General features: G+C 45.6%; 1 protein-coding gene across 1 annotated transcript in view; it reads right to left on the minus strand.

Annotated features, from left to right (window-relative positions):
- Positions 1-23,367, minus strand: part of LOC115473983 (sterol 26-hydroxylase, mitochondrial-like) — a 71,756-nt gene that overhangs the window by 37,777 nt on the left and 10,612 nt on the right. Inside the window, exons 2-4 of the mRNA XM_030209225.1 lie at positions 11,651-11,841; positions 10,654-10,853; positions 5,333-5,530 (exon numbers count right to left, since the gene is read on the minus strand). Of these exons, the coding sequence (XP_030065085.1) occupies positions 5,333-5,530; positions 10,654-10,853; positions 11,651-11,841 (589 nt within the window). The remainder of the gene's footprint in view (positions 1-5,332; positions 5,531-10,653; positions 10,854-11,650; positions 11,842-23,367) is intronic.

Below are 23,367 nucleotides of genomic sequence, written 5' to 3' on the forward strand. Positions count from 1 at the left end.
CTCTGATTCTCCCATCTTATTTTTTAGGCTTCTAGCATTTGTATACAGACGCTTCAAACTGAGCTTTTTCCTTGGATCTGCAAGTTGCTTAGAAGTTGAAGGGGATAATGTGCATCCTCTAATTAATGCTTACTTTCAGCATTGTTGAAACCTCTCTACTGGGATTCCCTAAATGTCCTGTTTCAATAGTATCCTTCAAGTATACTCCACACCGAACCATGCACTCCTGGGCGACTGTCGGCTTTCCCCTCCATTCTAGTTTAAAAGCTGCTCTATCTCCTTTTTAAAAGTCAGCGCCACCAGCTTGGTTCCGCCATCATCACTGCACCATTGTCTCAACCACGCATTGAGACTTCAGAGCTCTGCCCGCCTTTTGGGTCCTGCGCGTGGAATGGGGAGCATTTCTGAAAATGCTACCCTGGAGGATCTGGACTTCAGCTTTCTACCTAAGAGCCTATATTTGGCTTCCAGAACCCCCCTCCCACATTTTCCTATGTCACTGGTATCCACATGTACCAAGACAGCCAGCTCCTCCACAGCAGTATCTAAGATCCTGTCTAGGTGACGCATGAGGTCCACCATCTTCGCACCAGGCAGGCAACTGACTAGGCGATCCTCACGTCCACCAGCCACCCAGCTATCTACATGCCTAATGATCAAATCACCAACTACAACAAGCTGTCCTAACCCTTCCCGCCTGGACAGAAGTTCTTGGAGACATATCCTCAGTGTAAGAGGACAGTGCATCCCCTGTGAGCAGGTTCTGGCTACAGGAGTACTTCCTACTTCACCAGGGTGATGCTGTCCTTCTAGGTGACCTCCCTCCTCCAAAGCTGCACAGGTACTGCCAGACTGGAGGTGGGGCTTCTCTACAATGTCCCTGTAGGTCTCCTCTATGTACCTCTCCATCTCCCTCAGCTCCTCCAAGTCTGCTACTCTAGCCTCAAAAGAATGGATCCGCTCTGAGAGCTAGGAGCTCTTTGCATCAGACGCACACATATAACCACTCACCATCTGGGAGATAATCCTAAATGTGACACTCAGTGCAAAAGACTGGATAGCACCCTCTTACTGCTGGACTGCTGTCTCCATCTTAGTATTTTTGACTTTTTCAATAATTTAAAACTTGCTAGAGTATTACAGATATTAGTCTAATATTTTAAAAAAAAGTCTTTAGCTTGTGATTTATATAGTGTGTTCTTCTAAGAAAGTAGTGAAATGTAATTAAAACTCTGTAAGAGCACTCCTCTCTTGTTTCCCTAATTATTTATAACTGACTATAAATGAAGAGTTGTGCTGGGGGTGGGACGGAGACAGTTGCTTTGTGACAAACCCCATTGCACCCCAGAACTCACCAGAGAACAGACAGTATTGAACAAACAGCTTTACTGGCATATTCTTACACTGTAGCATTCAAAGGTATTTACAAGAATATAAGCAATCAGTTTGATTATTTATTATTTTATTGCATTTGTATCCCACATTTTCCCACCTATTTGCGGGCTCAGTGTGGCTTACAATACATTGAGAATGATCGAACTACAATTGGTCACAGTACGATTATGGGGTACATTGTGAAGAGTTATGGGAAGACAAAGTCAAAATATCATCTGGGAATAGAACAATGGAATGTAACAATGGGGAAATGATAGGGCGATAGAACAATAGCGAGAGAACATTAGGGTGTAACAATTTTATCTGTGGGTGGAGTTTTAAGTGTAGTGAAAGTATGGGGAAGAGAATTCAGAAGAGAGTGTATTGGTGCTTTTCTATTAGTGTGTGTGAATTCATGTGTTTTGGTCTTTGAAGTAAATATTTTCAAAGAGATGAGTCTTCAATAGTCTGCGGAAGTCGGTTAATTCGTAGATCGTTTTCAGGTTGCGTGGTAGTGTATTCCAGAATTGCGTGCTCATATGAGAGAAGGTTGATGCATGCAGTACTTTATATTTTATGCCTTTGCACTTAGGGAAGTGGAGATTGAGATCATTAAGCAGACTAACATAAAGCATTCATATTAGTTTCAACTTAAATGAACCCTGGCCTTGCAGCACTGGTAAAACACTGTAGCGCTGTCCGAAATTCAAATACCCGCTTGAAGAGGTAGCAGCCAAAAGGGGCTGAAAGAAAAACAAAACAGAAAATAAGCAAAACAGTTCAGATGGGGTGCAATGGGATATGGTGGAAATTATATCCTCCCAGGCAGTTCCTTGAGATAATGGATAATTCTTTACTTGAAGTGCTGAAAACAAAAACCTTTAAAAGCCCTGCTTGGACAGTAATCCTTCCTGGGATGAAGGGCTCCAAATGCAGTTCCTTCCTACTCCATTTCTGAGTGAAATTTGCCCTTCCAGACACAGGATGGGACTCAACTCTGTACCCAGAGAAGACTTCGTGCTGCAAAGCAGGCAAATACCTTCCTCCTTCGATTAAAGTTCAGTAGTAATTCAGCTCTGCTTTCTGGTTTGGAAATCTTCCTATTTGCTGGACCCTAATGGAAGAAGTAACTAACTTGTTAGACTCACTCACACACACAAGGATTGACTCGGGTTGCCCATACTGCAGCGGGACATGTTTATCCACTCCTACCCTTGCTGAGGTAACATTTAACCATTGCTCTGACCTCATGTGCAACTTTCTTTAAATCAATCACCTTACTCTCTAATTGTTCCTACTTTCTTACTCATCTATATGTTACAACTTTGCCTTACCCCTCACTACCAATTATAATGTTCTATTACGTATTGTGTTGTCATTGCAAGTAGTATACCATGCATTTAACTGGGCAGTGCTGCTGAACATCAGCACTAAACGGCCATTTTGAAAGTGGGCAGAAGAGGGGCATTCTGAAGGCAGAGTTGGGGAGGAGCCAGGAGTTCTGCAGGAGCAGGCAGTGTTGCCAGGTGGGCGGTTTTACCGCCCAATTGGGCCCCGCCGCGGGAAATTTTTGCCCGTGGCGGGTTGCGGTTTTTTGGGCTTCTTTTTTTTCTTTTCCGCGGTTTTCGGGTGGTTTTTTCGGCCGCGGGGGCGGGGTTAGTGACGTTTTGGGCGGGGTTAGTGACGTTCTGGGCGGGGCCGATGACGGGGAGGCGGGGCCGGTGACGGGGGCGGGGCCGATGACGGCGGGGGCGGGGGTGATGACGCGGGGGTGGGGGTGTCAGGGGCGGGGTTTGAGTTTGGGCGGGTTTTGGGCTGTTTTTAGGCTGGATTGGGTGGGAAAAAAATTTTCCACCTGGCAACCCTGGGTGCAGGCAGTATTCTGTGCCAGTGTCCACATAGCTAATTGGGCACGTATGACTGTATAAGCAGCACTTGTTCTGTCCTTTCAAAATATTACTTGTACTAGGCTTGACAGTCAGTTTAAACCAGAGTAATAGAACATCACTATGATAAGACTCGGAACTCTGGAACCAAAATCTTCTTTAATGCAGTAATCAAACAAGGAAAAATAACTTACAGTTCAGATGTGCTGGACAAGAGATTTGCCTTGCAAACTAGGAGTCTGTTCTCAACCAGCTCTCTCCATGCAAGAGAAGCTGGGAAAAATTCAGCAACATGCTGAGTAGTAATACAGTTCATACTTAGAATAGTGAAATCTTGATAGAGTCACAGTAGCGTGAAGGGGTCATACAGCAAAATACACCATAGGCAGTTTCACTTCACAGAGGAGATACGTTGCAGACTAACTCTTACAAACCCGATGAAGACCGATAAAGGGGTGGCAACTTGCTCAGTATGCACAGAGAACAAGGCAAGCCAATAGAAAGAGTCCCATAAGACACAGGGAACTGGACATGTGCTTTGAAAGAGCCTATTACAGGGAACTACAGGATTACAGGGATTTGTAGCTCAAGGGAACATCCCAATTCCCTGCCTCCATTCAAATGAGGGTAGAACAGCTGTCTTAACTTTGCCTAGTTAGCTCTGTGGGTGCTGGCACTGAATATTGGCCAACACTCTTACAGCTTCTGGGTGGCAGCCGAAGATGTAGCTGAAGTCCCCTTCCTCCTCCCCCTCCCCCCCAACAAAGTCCAACTTCATCAATTTGATCTATCCCCTCCCTCCAGCCACAAATAGCCTGCCCTCCTGGTGTCCCACTGCCCAACGACAGACCCTTCCCCTTCATGACACCTCCCCTCCCTGCATCCCCATCACCCACCCACCTGTAGCCCCCCTCCAGGGCCTACCTTATGCTTCCTGGTGGTCCAGTGTGGTAGGCTGGGCAAGAGCGAACCACACTTGCATCTGCCCCCAGTGGCTCCTTCTGTAAAGTGGTACCAAGAGCTCTACTGGACAGGGGTCAGCCTCCCCTTTCATACTTGTCCTTATCATATCCTCTGGCCCTGGGGTTCCATTTAGGACATGTGAAGGTCAAATTTGCATAGGCAATCTAAGTAGGAAGAAGGACCTTAAGCCTTGATATTCACGATTTGCAGAGTTGTTTTACAAAAGGCTTGATGGAGGCAGGGACTGCATTCAGTTATGTTGGGATAGGTTTGAGGGGTAATTGGGGGGGGGGGGGGAATAGCATTGTTTTTTTTTTTTAATGGCATTTTACTCATGGGGGAGATGGTTCCTCAGGGTTACATACCCCTCTGGTGATTGTGCATGGTCCAGAACAGAGGTCCTCAAATCCAGGCCTAGAGGTCAACAACCCAGCCTGATTTTCAGAATTTCCACAATGAATATGTACGAGATTTATTTTCATGCAATAGAAGCAGTGAATGCAAATACAACTCATAGGACTCCTGGTCTAGAATATGCATTCTGTGCTAGACACGATAATGTGAAATTCTAGTGTACAACATTTTCTAAACAACACTGTTGGTACCACATTTTAGCAAATCCCACGGGAACCGAATTGTGCATAAGTACATACATAAGTAAGTGTACATAAGTATTGCCATACTGGGACAGACCAAAGGTCGATCCATAAAGCCCAGCATCCTCTTTCCAACGGTGGCCTATCCAGGTCACAAATACCTGGCAAGATCCCAAAAAAGTACAAAACACTTCATACTGCTTATCCCAGAAATAGTGGATTTTCTCCAAGTCCATTTAATAACGGTCTATGGACTTTTCCTTTAGGATGGCGTCCAACCCTTTTTTTAAACTCTGCTAAGCTAACCGCCTTTACCACATTCTCTGGCAACGAATTCCAGAGTTTAATTACAAGTTGAGTGAAGAAATATTTTCTCTGGTTTGTATTAAATTTACTACTTTGTAGCTTCATCGCATGCCCCCTAGTCCTAGTATTTTTGGAAAGCGTAAACAGATACTTCACGTCTACATTTTACCATGACTTAGTGAACTGGCATAGATGAATCTGTCTCACCGAAAGCGAAGATGGTGTCCCAGCCTTCTAGGTAGCGGTTCCAAAAGGGCAGGATGTTCCTGGTCCACCTGGGCAGGATTGTGGCATAGACAGAATTCTTCAGCATGAAGCCAATGGAGTTGATGAATCTCTGCGTCTCTGGTGGGATCTGTTTTTCCAGGGCACCCATGCGGGTCTCAAAGAGAATGGAGGAGATTCCTGAGGGTACATGGGACAACACATCAGTAATTGCAGGACTGGGAGCACATGAAAAAGCAAGTTGGTAAATGAAAAAATGCAGCTGTCAGTTGTGATAAAGTCACATCCAGGACAGTTGGGTTAAGGCAGTGTCAGTTTGAAATACAAGTCCCAGAAGGCATTGCAGGCAAGGAGCCAGGGAGTGAGATGAGGAACCCGGACTGAACTCCTAGCTGCAATGGGGGAAGACATGGGTGTAAGCTGGCAGGACGTGTAGATGGGCTGCCACTAGGGGGCAAGAGAGTTAGAAAACCCTGTGTGCAGGAGCTCATCATTAGTCTAATGCTTAACTCAGCTGGTATGGGTGTGGTGGAAGCTAATGGAAGGAGAATGATTGGTTGTGAGAGGAGATGCCTGGGATTGATTAGGCAGGTGGGAAGCAGTTGCAGGCTGAAATCCCTTGGGTAAGAGAGGTCCCTAAAGTACTGAAGCAGGCTGAAATCCCTTTGGTGTGAGGAAATCCCAAAAGTATTTGCAGGCTGGAAATCCTTGGGTAAGGGAGGTCCCTAAAGTATTGAATTTACCAGTGAAGCTGATGCAGGGTGAAATCCCTTGGGTATGAGTCCCTAAAGTATGGAACCCATTATGAAGGTAAAGAGAGTAGGAGGTAGAAACTTCTGCTTTGTGATTTAACTGTGATGATGAACTAAAAGAACTGCTTCTATTTGGAATTGAACTACTGTTTATTGTGCACTGGATAAAGACCCCAGACTGGAGCTGACTGTGAGCCTGTATTGAATCCTGGTATGTGCTGATAGCCTACTGCTTAAAGGGGACTATTTGCCACACACTTTCAGGTGGCTTATATGTGCTTAAGATGGAAGGTGAATGCTGCTGTTGGAACTGTGTATCCGGTCTACTAGAAACCTGCATGGAATAAAGTCCTTAAGATTGAAGTTGCTGGTGGACATTTACTTCTTGACTGTACCGGAAGCCCGTGGCTGGAGGAGATTGTTCTATCCTTGGCTGTACTTAGAGGTACCTGGTTACACAGTGTTGGACTAGAAACACTCAAAGCCCTTGGTGAAGTGCCAGTGACCAGCAGAGTGGTTGCATGGCTACCAGTGTAAGATTCTTACTACTTGCAACTTGATAACGCAAATAATGCATTATTTGCCAGTTCTGTTTCTACTCAGAGAAGAGGGATTTAATTACATTAATCCATCCTTGTTTTCGTCAAGGCAGGATTGCTCTAATTCCTACAGTAGGAAGAAGCGGCAAAGATTGGAGCTAACTCGTTTTTCACCAGCCGCCCCCTGTAAAGTTAGTGTAATCTGTAAGGCCTTGTTTAATGACTGGCCTCGTTGTTTCCTACATCCTTATACTCCAGGGCAGGGCTGTTCCTCTCCCAAGCTCTTCTTTAATCTACCCCTTCATCATCCATTATCAGTAACGGGGGTAAGAAAGCCTCTTCATGTGCTGACCACAGAACTTGGAATCTGATCCCTCAGAGTTATGTGTGTGACTAGTAAAAATGACTGTCAGAAATGAAACGGGCGCTAGCAAGGTTTTCCTCGGAGTGTATGTTTGAGAGAGAGAGAGAGAGAGAGAGAGAGAGAGAGTGTGTGTGTGAGAGATGGAGTGTGTGTGTCAGAGAGAGAATGAGAGAGAGAGACAGAGTGTTTGTGTGAGAGAGAGTGTGTGAGAGACAGAGTGTCTGTGTGTGTGACACTGTGTGTGTGTGTGTGTGACAGAGAGAGAGAGAGAGTGTGTCAGAGAGAGTGTATGTGAGAGACAGAGAGTGAGTGAGTATGTGCCCCACCCCCCTCTCCCCCCCTTTATGGTCTGAGGACCTCCTTCCACCCCCACCTCTCTGGTCTCAGGACCCCCCTCACCCCCTCCCTCTCCCCTGCCACCCCCTGCAGCCACCCATGTCCAGCGACCTTCCTGTCCCCCTGCAGCCACCCATGTCCAGCGACCCTCCTCTCTCCCCTGCCCCCCCTGCAGCCAACCATGTCCAGCGACCCTTCTCTCCCCCTTTACTCCTACACACCTATCTCCTCCTCCTCCGCCGCTCCCTGCCACTTTCTCTGTGAGCTTCCCTACTCCTCCCCCTGCCTGCCCATTACCTGTGAGAATTATTATATAGGAGGATGTGTGATTCTCGTCTTCCGCCAAGGTCGCTTTACTCATACTACCCCTCTCCTCAAGACCCTTCACTGGCTCCCTATCCGTTTTTGCATCCTGTTCAAACTTCTTCTACTAACCTATAAATGTACTCACTCTGCTGCTCCCCAGTATCTCTCCACACTCGTCCTTCCCTACACCCCTTCCCGTGCACTCTGCTCCATGGATAAATCCTTCTTATCTGTTCCCTTCTCCACTACTGCCAACTCCAGACTTCGCGCCTTCTGTCTCGCTGCACCCTACGCCTGGAATAAACTTCCTGAGCCCCTACGTCTTGCCCCATCCTTGGCCACCTTTAAATCTAGACTGAAAGCCCACCTCTTTAACGTTGCTTTTGACTCGTAACCACTTGTAACCACTCGCCTCCACCTACCCTCCTCTCTTCCTTCCCGTTCACATTAATTGATTTGATTTGCTTACTTTATTTATTTTTTGTCTATTAGATTGTAAGCTCTTTGAGCAGGGACTGTCTTTCTTCTATGTTTGTGCAGCGCTGTGTACGCCTTGTAGCGCTATAGAAATGCTAAATAGTAGTAGTAGTAGTAGTATATTCCTTAGGAGCAGGGAGGTTGTGATGTTTGTGTTACTTCAATGGGAGGGATTCTCCGTCAAATTTTTTATTCAATTCTTTTATCAATTTATTTCATTTTATTGTTTGAATTTTAAATGTATTACCTGGAGTATTGTGTTCAGTACTGGTCTCCGTATCTCAAAAAAGATATAGTAGAATTGGAAAAGGTACAGCGAAGGGCGACGAAAATGATAGTGGGGATGGGACGACTTTCCTATGAAGAGAGGCTGAGAAGGCTAGGGCTTTTCAGCTTGGAGAAGAGACGGCTGAGGGGAGATATGATAGAAGTGTATAAAATAATGAGTGGAATGGATCGGGTGGATGTGAAGCGACTGTTCACGCTATCCAAAAATACTAGGACTAGAGGGCATGAGTTGAAGCTACAGTGTGGTAAATTTAAAACGAATCGGAGAAAATTTTTCTTCACCCAACGTGTAATTAGACTCTGGAATTCATTGCCGGAGAACGTGGTACGGGCGGTTAGCTTGACGGAGTTTAAAAAGGGGTTAGATAGATTCCTAAAGGACAAGTCCATAGACCGCTATTAAATGGACTGGAAAAATTCCTCATTTTTAGGTATAACTTGTCTGGAATGTTTTTACGTTTGGGGAGCGTGCCAGGTGCCCTTGACCTGGATTGGCCACTGTCGGTGACAGGATGCTGGGCTAGATGGACCTTTGGTCTTTCCCAGTATGGCACTACTTATGTACTTATGTACTTATGTACCTGCTGTTGTTATCCTCTCCTGACCTGAAGAAGGAAGTGTTGGTCTCTGAAGACTAGTCAAAAAAGTACTAAAATGAGTCCAACATAAAGGTATCACCTTATTTTCTATTTTATGTTTTATTTACATTTATTAACCTTTATTAACACAGCTGCCACATTACTTTATCCTAAATTAAAAATAAAATTATTTTCTGTATCTTTGTTGTCTGGCCATTTACTTTTTCTAATTGTGTTGGTCCCAATCTCTTGATTCTGCTTAAACTCTCTTGTCCTGTCCATTTGTTATCTTTCTCTCTCCTTTTTCTTTGTTTCCTTCAATTTATTTTTCTGCCTCTGTCCAGATTTAATTCATTCTTACTATCCAGTCTTTAATTTCCCCCCTTTTCTTTAGCTTCATCTACCTACGGCTTTTCATCTTTTCATCACCTTTGTTGTCCCCGTGCCCCTTCCTCTTATTCTCCAGTCTTTCACTAACTCTATCCTCTCCCCATTTCCATCCAGCATCTTCCCTCTTTCTCTCCCCATCCTTCCACCCATCTACCCTCTCTCCCTTTCCTTCTACCCAGTGTCTCTCTACCCTTTTCCGTTCAGTGTGTACCCTCTTTCTCTCCCCACCCTTCCAGTCTCCCCCTTTCTCTCTGCATCCTTCTACCTAGTGTTTCCCCTCTTTCACTCCCTACCCTTCCATCCAGCATCTTCCCTCTTTCTCTCCCCATCCTTCCATCCAACATGTACCATCTCTACCAATCCTTTCATCCAGGGTCTCTCTCTTGCTGCCCTCTCTCCTGATCCTTCCATCCAGTGTCTCTCTCACACCTCCGTTCCTTCCTTCCAGCATCTCTTTCACTACCCTTTTCCATTCATCATGTCCCCTCTCTCTCTCCTCCCATCCTTCCAGTGTCTCTCCTGTTTCTCTTTCTACCCTTCCATCCAGTGTCTTCACTCTTTCTGCTCCCATCCTTCTAATAGCTTCCCTGTTGCCCTCCCTCCTTTCATTCAGCATCTCCCCTCTTTCTCTCTTCATCTGTCCAGCCAGGGTCTCCCTCTTTCTCCCCAGCAGCTTCTCACTCTCCAGCCCTTTTCCATGTCCCCTCTTTCTCTTCCCATCTTTCTACTCATCTCTTTCTGTACCCCTCTTCCATCCAGCATCTTCACTCTTGTATCATTTTCCTCCCTTCTGCTCTCTCCATTCAGCACCTCCTGCCTCCCACTCCCCTTTCCCCCTACTCCTTCCACCTGGTATCTGTTTCCATGCCACTGCTGCTTCTCCCAATGAGCACCCGCCACCGTGACAAAAACAGCAACAAAAAAAGCAAATGCGGGGCTGCAGCAGCCTTCAGGCATGCGCTGTTGGCTCTGCTGGTCCTCTGCCCCCGTTGACGTCAACTTCCAGTTCCGAAGTCTGTTGAAGGTCCTGTGCTTGGTTTTTTTTTTTTGTTTTGCTGCCGCTGCTGCTCTTTGGGAGAAGCAACAGCAGCGGTGGTGGTAGTGTGGGAAAAAATGACCCCCTGACCTGGTGTCTCAGCGGGAGATTTTCCCGCTTTGGCTGGAGATGAGCTCCTGAATGTGGGATACTTGGCAGGTTTGGGCTCGGTAGAGGCCATGCTGTGATGTGGGATGGAAAAGTGCATTTTCTGATCACTCTCTGCAGGCCACCTACCTTCAAAAGCAAATCTGTAGAGGACACTGACCATGTCATTCACCATCTCTCCTGAGGGGCTCTCCTTCCTCATGTCCTGGAGCTTTATAAGGAGGTCAGACACCACCTCATTAAGGACACCAATGTACTGCCTGGCTTCCTGTGGCTTGAGCATCCTCTGGTTCAGGACCGTGCGCAGCTCATGCCAGCGTTTGCCTTCCCTGGGAGAATGGTGGGAAAAGAAGCCAGTAATGAGATGCTGTCCATGCCAGCTGAACTGAAGTCTATTTTCCTTGCGTTGTCAATGCAATCAGCGATACTGTTCCCACATGTGACAGGTCTGCTTACTTCAACTTTCTGTCTGTTCTCTGTCCTCAATCAGGGGTGTAGCCAGACAGACAATTTTGGGTGGGCCTGAGTCCAAGGTGGGTGGGCATGGAATTCATGCCCCCGTGTCCCTAGCCCCCTTCTGCTCTGCTTTGCTTCGCTCACTGCTTCACCTGCAAGTCCAAAATATTAAATACCTGAGCAGGAGGGGGTCTACAAACCCCACCAGCTGAAGATTTCCTCTTGTTCAGGCAGTCAACGCGCTTCCAAACAGCAGCCAGGAGCACTTTCCTCGAGCTGATGCCACAGCCAGCAGGCTGTGCGTGCATGAAAACTAAGCATGCGCAGAGGGGCTGGTGTGCTGCCAGCTGCCATTTAGAAGAGCACTGGCCGCCTGAGGAGGAAGAAATCTTCAGCTGGCGGGGTTTGAGGATCTCTGCCAGCCATAGCAAGAGTACCACAATTTTGGGTGGGCCTGAGTCCAAATAGGGTGGGCCCTGGCCCACCCTGGCCCACCCATGGCTACGCCACTGGCCTCCTCATATGCTGCTTCTCACTCACGCAATATCCCGCCTCTTGTACCATTCTCTGCCTCTTGTCACACTCTCTCCCCCCGCCCCCCACCTGGACGCAAGCCTTACTCCTGTCCTTACTGTCTCTGGAGTTAATGTCAGTGCGTTCCTTTACTTACTCGGTTAAGGGGCCATAGGCCAGCTCTCGTGTGTCACGGTGCTCTTTCCAAAGCTCCATGTCGCTCCTCATGGGGTACTTCCCCTCCTGTCTCAGCACCTTCTCCATCAGCTCAGGGCAGGCGATGTTTATATTCTTGTAGTGTCCAAATCTTGACTTCCATATGGGCCCATACAGCTTCCTTTGGACGACCTACAAGTCAGAGAGGTGCAGCTGTGATACAGGGGAGCTGATTCTATGTATTTCAGAAGTGAAATAGGGTCCCAGCCTTATCAGAATTTAGGTGTCATACCTCTAAAAAATACCGAGGTCTGGTGCACAAGTGGGGGTGCCTATGTTGGTGGAGTGGAGCGGTATCTAAGGAATTCAACAGTGGCTTTGAGCTATCTTGCTCTCCGGAAGGAAATGTTTCAGGATTAAGTGCAATGTAAACATTCCCTCCAGGAGCAACAAGAGTCCCTGACCCCGGAGGACATAGGTATAGTTTGCCTGCTATTTTTTTGTTTGGGGGGGGGGGGGGAGGAGGAGAAGGTAAGAAACCCAACTGGTAGTAGGCAGAAGGAGGGGGATCTTCCTTATTCCAACTCCCCCTCCCCTGAGGTTCGAAGCTATTAGCTTCCACCCCCCCCCCACATACACTCACCCTCTCTCTCTCTCACACACACACTATCATGTACGTCCCACTCCCTCCTCCCAGGCCCTACCACCACCAGTTTCAGCCTTCCCTCTTCTTTAGTCATAGCTGCCTTAGACCTAGCGGTAAAGAATTTGGGCAGTAATGATCTACAACAGGTCAGAAATTACAACAAGGGCCACGTGGTAACCGGGCGGTAACTGGGCACGTGTAGGCGCCTTCGCGGCTTAGTTAAAGGGGCCCTAAGTTACTTAAATGTTCAGCTGTTCCTTGGTTTATGTGTCTCTTGGTGTGGCCAATGTACCATTTGGTACAATCAAGGAAGGAAGGGTGCTATGATGGTGGAGTGGTGACCAGGGGCGTAGCCAGACTACAGATTTTGGGTGGGCCTAGGCAAGAAGTGGGTGGGCACCAAGTGTTCTCCCCCCCCCAAAAAAAATATCTCAGCAGTTGGGAAAACGCTTCTTTCCACATTTTCAGTCTTCAGCTGGCTGAGCTTGGGATCCCCACCATCTACCACCAAATGTGTGCTACTGTTGGGTGGGCCTGAGCCCTAAGTTGGTGGGCCCTGGCCCACCCAGGCCCACCTGTGGCTACACCACTGGTGGTGACATTACATTTGTTGAAGACTCCGGTCTGTGTAATGCACCAAAATACTGAGCACTTATCACAATTACAATATATGTAGCATCTGTATTCTCCCAAGGTTGTACGATTGATTGTTATGCTTTGTATCTGGTTTGTTATTAATGATGGACATAGCTCTTTTGCAGCGCCATCAATTAATGTTGGAATAGAACTGGAGGGAGAGGGAAGGGGGGTTGGGGTGTTTGGGGTTAAAGGAAAAAACAAAAATTCATTGACGACTGTGGGAATGCTGTATGATTTGCTCGTACTTGAACACTGTTTATGTTGAAGTTTTATGCTTGTTTGTATTGATCTTTTAGTCAATAAAAGATGTAAATATTAAAAAAAAACAATTACAATATGTTTTTTTTTTCAGTTCTGTGTAGCAAAAACATTTTTTTTCCAGTTAGAAATCACATAGAGGTTTTTGGATTGAGTTCGTAGTATTGAGAAATTGGAAACCGGATGAAGAGTGAAGCCAGTATAAGTTATAGAGTTAAACTTTAATGGCAAGAAGGGCAGAGTGATGCACTTGGGGTGCAGAAATCCAAAAGAGATGTACCAGATAGGAGGGGAGAGATTGGTAAAGCTCGACTCGGGAGAGGGACCTTGGGGTGATGGTGACGGAGGATCTGAAGAAACAATGCGACAAGGATGCTAGGCTGCACAGAAGAAAGGAGAAGTTAATGCCCCTGTACAAGTTATTGGTGAGGGCTCCACTCGGAGTACTGTGTTCAGTTTTGGAGGCCATATCTTGCTAAGGATGTAAAAAGGCTTGAAGCGATTCAAAGAAAAGCGACAAAAATGGTATGGGGTTTGCATAGCAAGACGTACAAGGAGAGACTTGATGACCTGAATGTGTATACCCTGGAGGAAAGGAGAAACAGGGTGATATGATACAGATGTTCAAATATTTGAAAGGTATTAATCCACAAACAAACCTTTTCCAGAGACGGGAAGGTGGTGGAACTAGAGGACATGAATTGAGGTTGAAGGGGGGCAGACTCAGGAGTAATGTCAGGAAGTATTTTTTCACTGAGAGGGTGGTAGATACCTGGAATGCTCTCCCACAGGAGGTGGTGGAGATGAAAATGATAATGGAATTAAAAAATGCGTGAAATAAATTCAAAGGAATCCTGTTTAGGAGCAATGAATCCAAAGAAGCTTAGTGAAGATTAAATGGCATCACTGGTAACTGGGAAGCAAAGCCAGTGCTGGGCAGACTTGAATGGGTTGGAGTGGAGCATTTCAGGAGCTTCAATGACAACTTCTGAAGTTTTAGGACAGAGCCGGGCAGACTTCTATGGTCTATGCCCTGAAAATGGCAAGTACAACTCCAGATCAGGCATACATATGAAGTGTCACATTATACCTTATGTAATGAGGGAAGAATGGATGGACCGTATAGGTCTTTATCTGCCGTCATCTACTATGTTACTACGTAGGGGCATTTTTGAAAGAACCTCCAAGTCAGAATTGGGACGTCCCGTTCACAACATCCAAAAACCTGTCCATCTCACAGCCTTTTTCGAACAGGAAGAACGTCATGGTTTTGCGGTAAGCGCAGCTGTTACACGAGCACACATTGCTGCCATCCTTCTGCAACCTGAAAAATGAAACATTTCCATGTTTGCAGTGGTGGTGCGATCCTTTGAACATTCTGCTCAGCTTACCGCGGGTGTTATTTGCCTCTGGCACCAGCGTTTGGTTCAGAGTATCGCCCCATGAGTGGGGAACACTTTTTAGTTCAGAGAATGTGCCTTCAATTGCTCCACTTCTAGTAGATAAGTACATAAATACATAGGTATTGCCATACTGCAGTGGCGTAGCCAAGGGTGGGCCCAGGTGGGCCAGGCCCACCCATTGTGGGCCCAGGCCCACCCAGTAGCAGCACACCTATGCTGATTCCCTAGCCTCACCAGCTGAAAACTCCCGTCCCTCCTGCATACCTTGTAAATAGCAGATGGCTTGCAGGTGAGACAAGGAGAGACCAAATCACCTGTGGGGCAGGGAGGGGTTCTTCTGCCCACCCATCTTTGGTCCAGGCCCACCTAAAGTTGGGTGTCTGGCTACACCCCTGCCATACTGGGAAAGACCAAAGGTCCATCAAGCCCAGTAACCTGTTTCCAACACTGGCCAATCCAGGTCACAAATACCTGGCAAGATCCCAAAAAAGTACAAAACACTTTATACTGCTTATCCCAAAAATAATGGATTTTTCCCAAGTCCATTTAATAGTGGTCTATGGACTTTTCCTTTAGGAAGCCATCCAAACCTTTTTTTAGACTCCGCTAAGCTAACCACCTTTACCACATTCTCTGGCAACAAATTCCAGAGTTTAATTACACGTTGAGTGAAGAAACATTTTCTCCGATTCGTTTTAAATTTACTACATTGTAGCTTCATCACATGCCCCCTAGTCCTAGCATTTTTGGAAAGCATAAACAGACACTTCACATCTACCCATTCCACTCCACTCATTATTTTATAGACCTCTATCATATCTCCCCTCAACCGCCTTTTCTCCAAGCTGAAGAGCCCCAGCCGCTTTAGCCTTTCCTCATAGGGAAGTCGTCCCATCCCCTTTATCATTTTTGTTGCCCTTCTCTGCACCTTTTCTAATTCCACTATATCTTTTTTGAGATGCAGTGACCAGAATTGAACACAATATTCAAGGTGCGGTTGCACCACAGAGCGATACAAAGGCATTATAACATCCTCATTTTTGTTTTCCATTCCTTTCCTAATAATACCTAACATTCTATTTGCTTTCTTAGCTGCAGCAGCACACTGAGCAGAAGGTTTCAACATATCATCAATGACGACACCTGTGACTCCTAATGTGGAACCTTCTTGCCGGGCTCTGTCCCTGGCTCTCCTCTCCTCTTCCTGTCTACACTCTCTTCTTGGTACTCTGATCCCCTCCTGTGTCTTCCGGTGCCACCTCTATGTGGCTGCCTACCAGGTCCACCTCCCTTTCCCTGGAGCTCTCACCAAGAGCACACTTGCAAATCTCAGTCTACTTGTCTGTCATTGCTACCAGAAGTTTATTTGATTAATTTAATTAATTAAATATTATAATAATAAAACTTAATTTCTAACCCCCTATATCTGAAATTATTATTTTATTAATTTAATTACTTTTTTTGTTACATTTGTACCCCGTGCTTTCCCACTCAAGGCAGGCTCAATGTGGCTTACATGGGGCAATGGAGGGTTAAGTGACTTGCCCAGAGTCACAAGGAGCTGCCTGTGCCTGAAGTGGGAATCAAACTCAGTTCCTCAGGACCAAAGTCCACCACCCTAACCACTAGGCCACTCCTCCACTGTTGCTACTATTTGAGATTCTACATGGAATGTTGCTATTCCACTAGCAACATTCCATGTAGAGGTCGGCCCTTACAGATCACCAATGTGGCCACGCAGGCTTCTGCTTCTGTGAGTCTGACGTCCTGCACGTACGTGCAGGACATCAGACTCACAGAAACAGAAGCCTGCGCAGCCTTCTACATGGAATGTTGCTAGTGGAATAGCAACATTCCATGTAGAATCTCCAATAGTGGCAACATTCCATGTAGAATCTCCAATAGTATCTATTTTATTTTTGTTACATTTGTACCCTGCGCTTTCCCACTCATGGCAGGCTCAATGCAGCTTACATGGGGCAATGGAGGGTTAAGTGACTTGCCCAGAGTCACAAGGAGCTGCCTGTGCCTGAAGTGGGAATTGAACTCAGTTCCCCAGGACCAAAGTCCACCACCCTAACCACTAGGCCACTCCTCCACTGTTGCTACTATTTGAGATTCTACATGGAATGTTGCTATTCTACTAGCAACATTCCATGTAGAAGTCGGCCCTTGCAGATCACCAATGTGGCCGCGCATCAGGACGTCAGACTCACAGAAGCAGAAGCCTGCGCAGCCTTCTACATGGAATGTTGCTAGTGGAATAGCAACATTCCATGTAGAATCTCCAATAGTGGCAACATTCCATGTAGAATCTCCAATAGTATCTATTTTATTTTTGTTACATTTGTACCCTTGCGCTTTCCCACTCATGGCAGGCTCAATGCGGCTTACATGGGGCAATGGAGGGTTAAGTGACTTGCCCAGAGTCACAAGGAGCTGCCTGTGCCTGAAGTGGGAATCAAACTCAGTTCCTCAGGACCAAAGTCCACCACCCTAACCACTAGGCCACTCCTCTATGTTCTGTAGTCCTTTTTTTACTACTACTATTTCTTTTACTACTACTAATCATTTCTATAGCGCTACTAGACATACACAGGGTTCTTTAACTGAGGAGCTTCAAAAAATGGCCTGCGCTGGTGTAGACACATGTATTGGACACGCGCAGGTCCATTTTTCAGCGCACCTGCAAAAAGCGCCTTTTTGGGGGGGAGGGGGGGGGCTGAAAATGGAGTGGAGGAGTGGCCTAGTGGTTAGGGTGGTGGACTTTGGTCCTGAGGAACTGAGTTGGATTCCCACTTCAGGCACAGGCAGCTCCTTGTGACTCTGGGCAAGTCAATTAACCCTCCATTGCCCCATGTAAGCCGCATTGAGCCTGCCATGAGTGGGAAAGCGCAGGGTACAAATGTAACAAAAATTAAATAGATACTATTGGAGATTCTACATGGAATGTTGCTACTATTGGAGATTCTGTTGCTACTATTGGAGATTCTACATGGAATGTTGCTACTATTGGAGATTCTACTTGGAATGTTGCTATTCCACTAGCAACATTCCATGTAGAAGGCTGCTCAGGCTTCTGTTTCTGTGAGTCTGACGTCCTGCACATACATTCCATGTAGAAGCCTGCGCGGCCACATTGGTGATCTGCAAGGGCCGACTTCTACATGGAATGTTGCTAGTGGGACTCTGGGCAAGTCACTTAACCCTCCATTGCCCCATGTAAGCCGCATTGAGCCTGCCATGAGTGGGAAAGCGCGGGGTACAAATGTAACTAAAATAAAAAAAAAAATACATGCAGCAAAATAAAAATTGGTGCACGTCCATTTTGGGCTTGAGACCTTACCGCCACACATTGACCTAGCAGTAAGGTCTCTTGCATTAACCGGGCAGTAACGGTCTATGCACGTACAATACCGATTACCGCCCGGTTAGCGCCACGTGCCGGAAAATTTCCAACACACTTAGTGGATGCATGTAAAACATGAAATTACCACCCAGGCCACATGGTAGGACGTGCGTAGACGCCTGCGCGGCTTATTAAAAGGGCCCCTTCCTCTGTCCCTAGAGGGCTCACACTCTAAGTTTTCTTTTTTGTACCTGGGGTAATGGAGGGTTAAGGGGTCCTTTTACCAAGCAGTGGAAAAAGGGGGGCTTCTCTGCTTCCCAGCTCATAGCTTCTTGCAGCACTTGGCGGTTTCCTCAAAGTTCTGCACAGATGGATATACAAAGCTCACACTGGTTACCCTCTCCGGCTAAGATCAGCAAACCGTGTTAAACAATTCCTGCACGATTCACTGACAGCATCCCTTACTGTGTATCAGTTTGCAGTTTGGGTCCATTTGAACACAGCCTGAGCTTTGTATTCCATTCTCTCTGTGCATTACCTATATATGTAAACAAGGATTTTTCGCCAGCAATCTGAGTCAGTGAATGTCTGTGCACTGCACTTCTCTGCAGGTTCTGAGCATGTAATGCTACCTTAAGAGTGGAGGAGTAGCCTAGTGGTTAGTGCAGTGGACTTTGATCCTGGGGAACTGGGTTCAATTCCCACTGCAGCTCCTTGTGACTCTGGGCAAGTCACTTAACCCTCCCATTGTCCCTGGTACAAAATAAGTACCTGAATATATGTAAACCGCTTTGAATGTAGTTGCACAAACCTCAGAAAGGTGGTATATCAAGTCCCATTTCCATTAACTCCAGAGGATAGATGGAAACTGAGTCTGATTCCTTTCAGAGAAAAGGCGATTTTCTAAACAGCCAAAACTTGTTTGGAAATACAATGGTTAATAGTACTATATTAAGCACTCGCTCCCAGGAATATTAAAACGTGTCCTCCAAAGACTCCCTCCCCCATTCCTCTCTAAAACCTTTGCTGGCTTTTTCTTGCAGCAGTGGGGGACGTAAGTAAACATCTGAAATCTGACAATGGCTGAAAAACTTTAAAAAGAAAAATCTCACATAGGAGGAAGAGATTCACAGCCCTCTGCATCAACAAAGTACAGACTGGGTTAATCTGATTAAAAATCCAATTGCATGAGAAGCAAACTATATATCCACAAATCCCAAAAAATGTGTTTGCAAACATTGGGAGAAAATGCAATCCATGTAGCACTTAATATTTAAAAAGGAAACCTCAAAGCTCTAGGTGACGCTCAGTATTTCAACAGCATTACTCTACCATATGGAGACACCAGGGGAAAAGGGAATAGCAAAACAGCTCCAAACCAAAGACCAGGGGACACTCAATGAAATTACATGGAAATACGTTAAAACAAATAAAAGGAAATATTTTTTCAAAGAATAGTTAAGCTCTGGAACTCGCTGCCATAGGATGTGGTAACAGTGGTTAGTAAATCTGGGTTTAAAAAAAGGTTTGGACAAGTTCCTGGAGGAAAAGTCCATAGTCTGCTATTGAGACAGACTTGGGAAGCCACTGCTTGCCCTGGGATTGGTGGCATGGAATGGTGCTACTATTTGGGTTTCTGCCAGGTACTTCTGGCCTGGCTTGGCCACTGTTTGGAAAACAGGATACTGGGCTGGTATGGGTATTCTTATCTTTATAACCATCAACTCTTAAAAAGAAAATAACCCTGTGAACTTTATACCGTGTGATTGCAAATCCCCACAGTGTAGACTAATATTCCAAAAAGACTGCGCACAAAAAAAAAAGAAAAATATAAAAATAAATCCTAACACTTATCTTCAAGAATGCCTGTCTGTGAAACAAAGTTGTCACGTCACCACGTTCTTTCAGGGAACTTGTTCATCAATGCTATTGAATGGACGAGGGAATAATACAGTATTTCTAGGATGGGCAGGACAAATTGCTTGTTCTTTTGTTCTGCTGTCGGTGACAGGGTGCTGGACTCGATGGACCCTTGGTCTGTCCCAGCGTGGCGATGCTTATGTACTTAACCATCCTCGACTGTAGATTTACGTATTCAAACCTACACTACCCAAATTGCAAAGGACTGAAATACAAAACAACCTACGCAGCCGGCTTCTCCTACATAAGCGCAAAACTATGGAACGGCTTCCCAAAAGCTGTAAAAACAATACACAACCACCTGAACTTCAGGAAATCACTAAAAAACAACCTCTTCAAAACGGTCTACCCCAACGACCCCACGTAAACCTCTTCACCCAGCAACACAACAAGACTATAATCATACTGGACAACACACAATCTTCATCCCTTCTGACCCTCCAATTTTTACTTATACGATCACTATACAACCTTGTATCTGTTATCAACCGACTGGGCAAGCGCCTTTGATGGTACTATGTAAGACACATTGAACTTGCAAATAGGTGGGAAAATGTGGGGTACAAATGCAATAAATAAATAATTTCCACTGTTTTCAATATAAAGGCATAAGTCTTGGAACCCCGACAAGGGCACCCTATTTTTGCCAAATGCTGGGTCAGGAGGTGCTAATTTAACATGGAACTTCCATCTCTTCGAATTCTGGCTACAAGATGGCAGCTGATTTAACTAAGATGAAGACACAAATTCTCACCAATCAGAACTTCCGCCAATTTTAAAGGGACCAAGCCCAAAAGTTTTCAAAAGAACGCATTCCGTTCAATAGAAGTGTTCAAGCTCCCGGGTTCCACAGTACCCAATTTGTAAATCCAAGGTTGTTCATGTCATAGTAACATATAGTAATATAGTAAATGACGGCAGATAAAGACCTGAATGGTTCATCCAGTCTGCCCAACAAGATAAACCCATCCCACATGGCATGTAATACTCTATATGCACACCTGAGCCTGACTTGTTCCTGCCCTTCTCAGGGCACAGACCGCAAAAGTCTGCCCAGCACTTTTCCCGCACTAACAGTTCCGAAGCCAACGTCGAAGCCCCTTGAAACTCACATTCCAGCCCCTCCACATCTATTCAGTCATGATCAGGGCACAGATAGCAGAAGTTCGCCCTGCACCGGTTTTATTCTCCAAATATCGGCGTCGCCACCCAATCTTCGCTAAGATTCCATAGATCCATTCCTTCTAAACAGGATTCCTTTGTGTTTATCCCACGCATGTTTGAATTCCATTACCATTTTCATTTCCACCATCTCCCGCGGGAGAGCATTCCAAGCATCCACTACTCTCTCCGTGAAAAAATACTTCCTGACATTTTTTTTGAGTCTGCCCCCCTTCAATCTCATTTCATGTCCTCTAGTTCTACCGCCTTCCCATCTACGGAAAAGGTTCGTTTGCGGATTAATATCTTTCAAATATTTGAACGTCTGTATCATATCACCCCTGTTTCTCCTTTCCTCCAGGGTATACATGTTCAGGTCAGCAAGTCTGTCCTCATACGTCTTGTAACGCAAATCCCATACCATTCTCGTAGCTTTTCTTTGCACCGCTTCCACTCTTTTTCCATCTTTAGCAAATCAGCCAGCTGCAAACTATGCCAAAACATTTCACAAGACCCCACAGTCATTCACAAAGGAAAAATATTCAAGATAAAGGACTATTTTACCTGCTCATCTTCCAATGTGGTATATATCACTCAGTCTAAGAAATGTAACGAAGGATGCTATATTGGAGAAACAGGCCAGATGCTTAAGACAAGATTCAATCTGCACAGACATCACATGAAAATAGCCGGTGCCAGTCAAGCCCCCACCCCTGTGGGCCAACACTTCACAAGACCAGAACACTGCACCAGTGATTTCACAGTAAGAATACTGAAAGGTAATTTTAAAACAATACAGGAACGTAAGACCTTTGAAATAAGAATGATGTCAGGAAGTATTTCTTCACGGAGAGGGTGGTGAACGCTTGGAATGCCCTCCTGCGGGAGGTGGTGGACATGAAAACGGTAACGGAATTCAAACATGCGTGGGATAGGCATAAAGGAATCCTGTGCAGAAGGAATGGATCCACAGAAGCTTAGCTGAAATTGGGTGGCGGGGGGAAGAGGGGTTGGTGGTTGAGAGGCTAGGATAGGGGAGGGCAGACTTATATGGGGCCTGTGCCAGAGCCGGTGATGGGAGGCGGGACTGGTGGTTTGGAGGCGAGAAATACTGCTGGACAGACTTATACGGTCTGTGCCCTGAAAAAGACAGGTACAAATCAAGGTAAGGTATACACATATGAGTTTATCGTGGGCAGACTAGATGGACCGTGCAGGTCTTTTTCTGCCGTCATCTACTATGTTACTATGATTGAATATTTTGACACCCAACAAACAGGACTTAATAAGGATCTGGGTTTTCTAACTCATTATAAAACATAAAGCTGTATTTCTCTGTTTATTTCTCTGTTTATTACCCTCCTCTCACCTACCAACACCCAATGCTTTGATGTCCCCATGCATACCCCCACCCTCCCACCCTGTCAGACTGTCAAAGTAATGCTTTGATGTTTCTCTTATATATACTATCTGCTACCACATTTGCTTATTTCCGATCTGAGGAAGAAGGGCAACCTTCGAAAGCTAATCAAGAAATGTATTAAGTTATGTCCAATAAAAAAGGTATCATCTTATTTTCTTTTCCATGTTTTATTTTGTTTGATTTCTATAGATTCTACATGGAATGTTGCTATTCCACTATCAACATTCCATGTAGAAGTCGGCCCTTGTAGATCAGCAATGTGGCCGCGCAGGCTTCTGCTTCTGTGAGTCTGACGTCCTGCACGTACGTGCAGGACGTCAGACTCACAGAAACAGAAGCCTGCGCAGGAATGTTGCTAGTGGAATAGCAACATTCCATGTAGAATGTCCAATAGTAGCAACATTCCATGTAGAATCTCCAATGGTATCTATTTTACTGTCATAGTAATGCTTGAATGTTTTCACTTATATACACTGTCAGCTAGCACATTTGCTTATTTCCGATCTGACGAAGAAGGGAAACCTTCGAAAGCTAATCAAGAAATGTATTAAGTTATGTCCAATAAAAAAGGTATCATCTTATTTTCTTTTCCATGTTTTATTTTGTTTGATTTCTATTGATAATCCATCTTTAGCAAGATACGGCTTCCAAAACTGAACACAGTACTCCAAGTGGGGCTTCACCAACGACTTGTAGAGGGGCATCAACACCTCCTTTCTTCTGCTGGTTATGCCCCTCTCTACACAGCCTAGCATCCTTCTATTTAAGCTGACAGAGAAGGGCGATGAAAATGATAAAGGGGGTGGGATGACTTCCATATGAGGAAAGGCTAAAGTGACTAGGGCTCTTCAGCTTGGAGAGAAGAAGGCTGAGGGGAGATATGATAGAGGTCTATAAAATACTGAGTGGAGTAGAACGG

Source organism: Microcaecilia unicolor, chromosome 7, assembly GCF_901765095.1.
Source record: "Microcaecilia unicolor chromosome 7, aMicUni1.1, whole genome shotgun sequence".
NCBI lineage: Eukaryota > Metazoa > Chordata > Amphibia > Gymnophiona > Siphonopidae > Microcaecilia > Microcaecilia unicolor.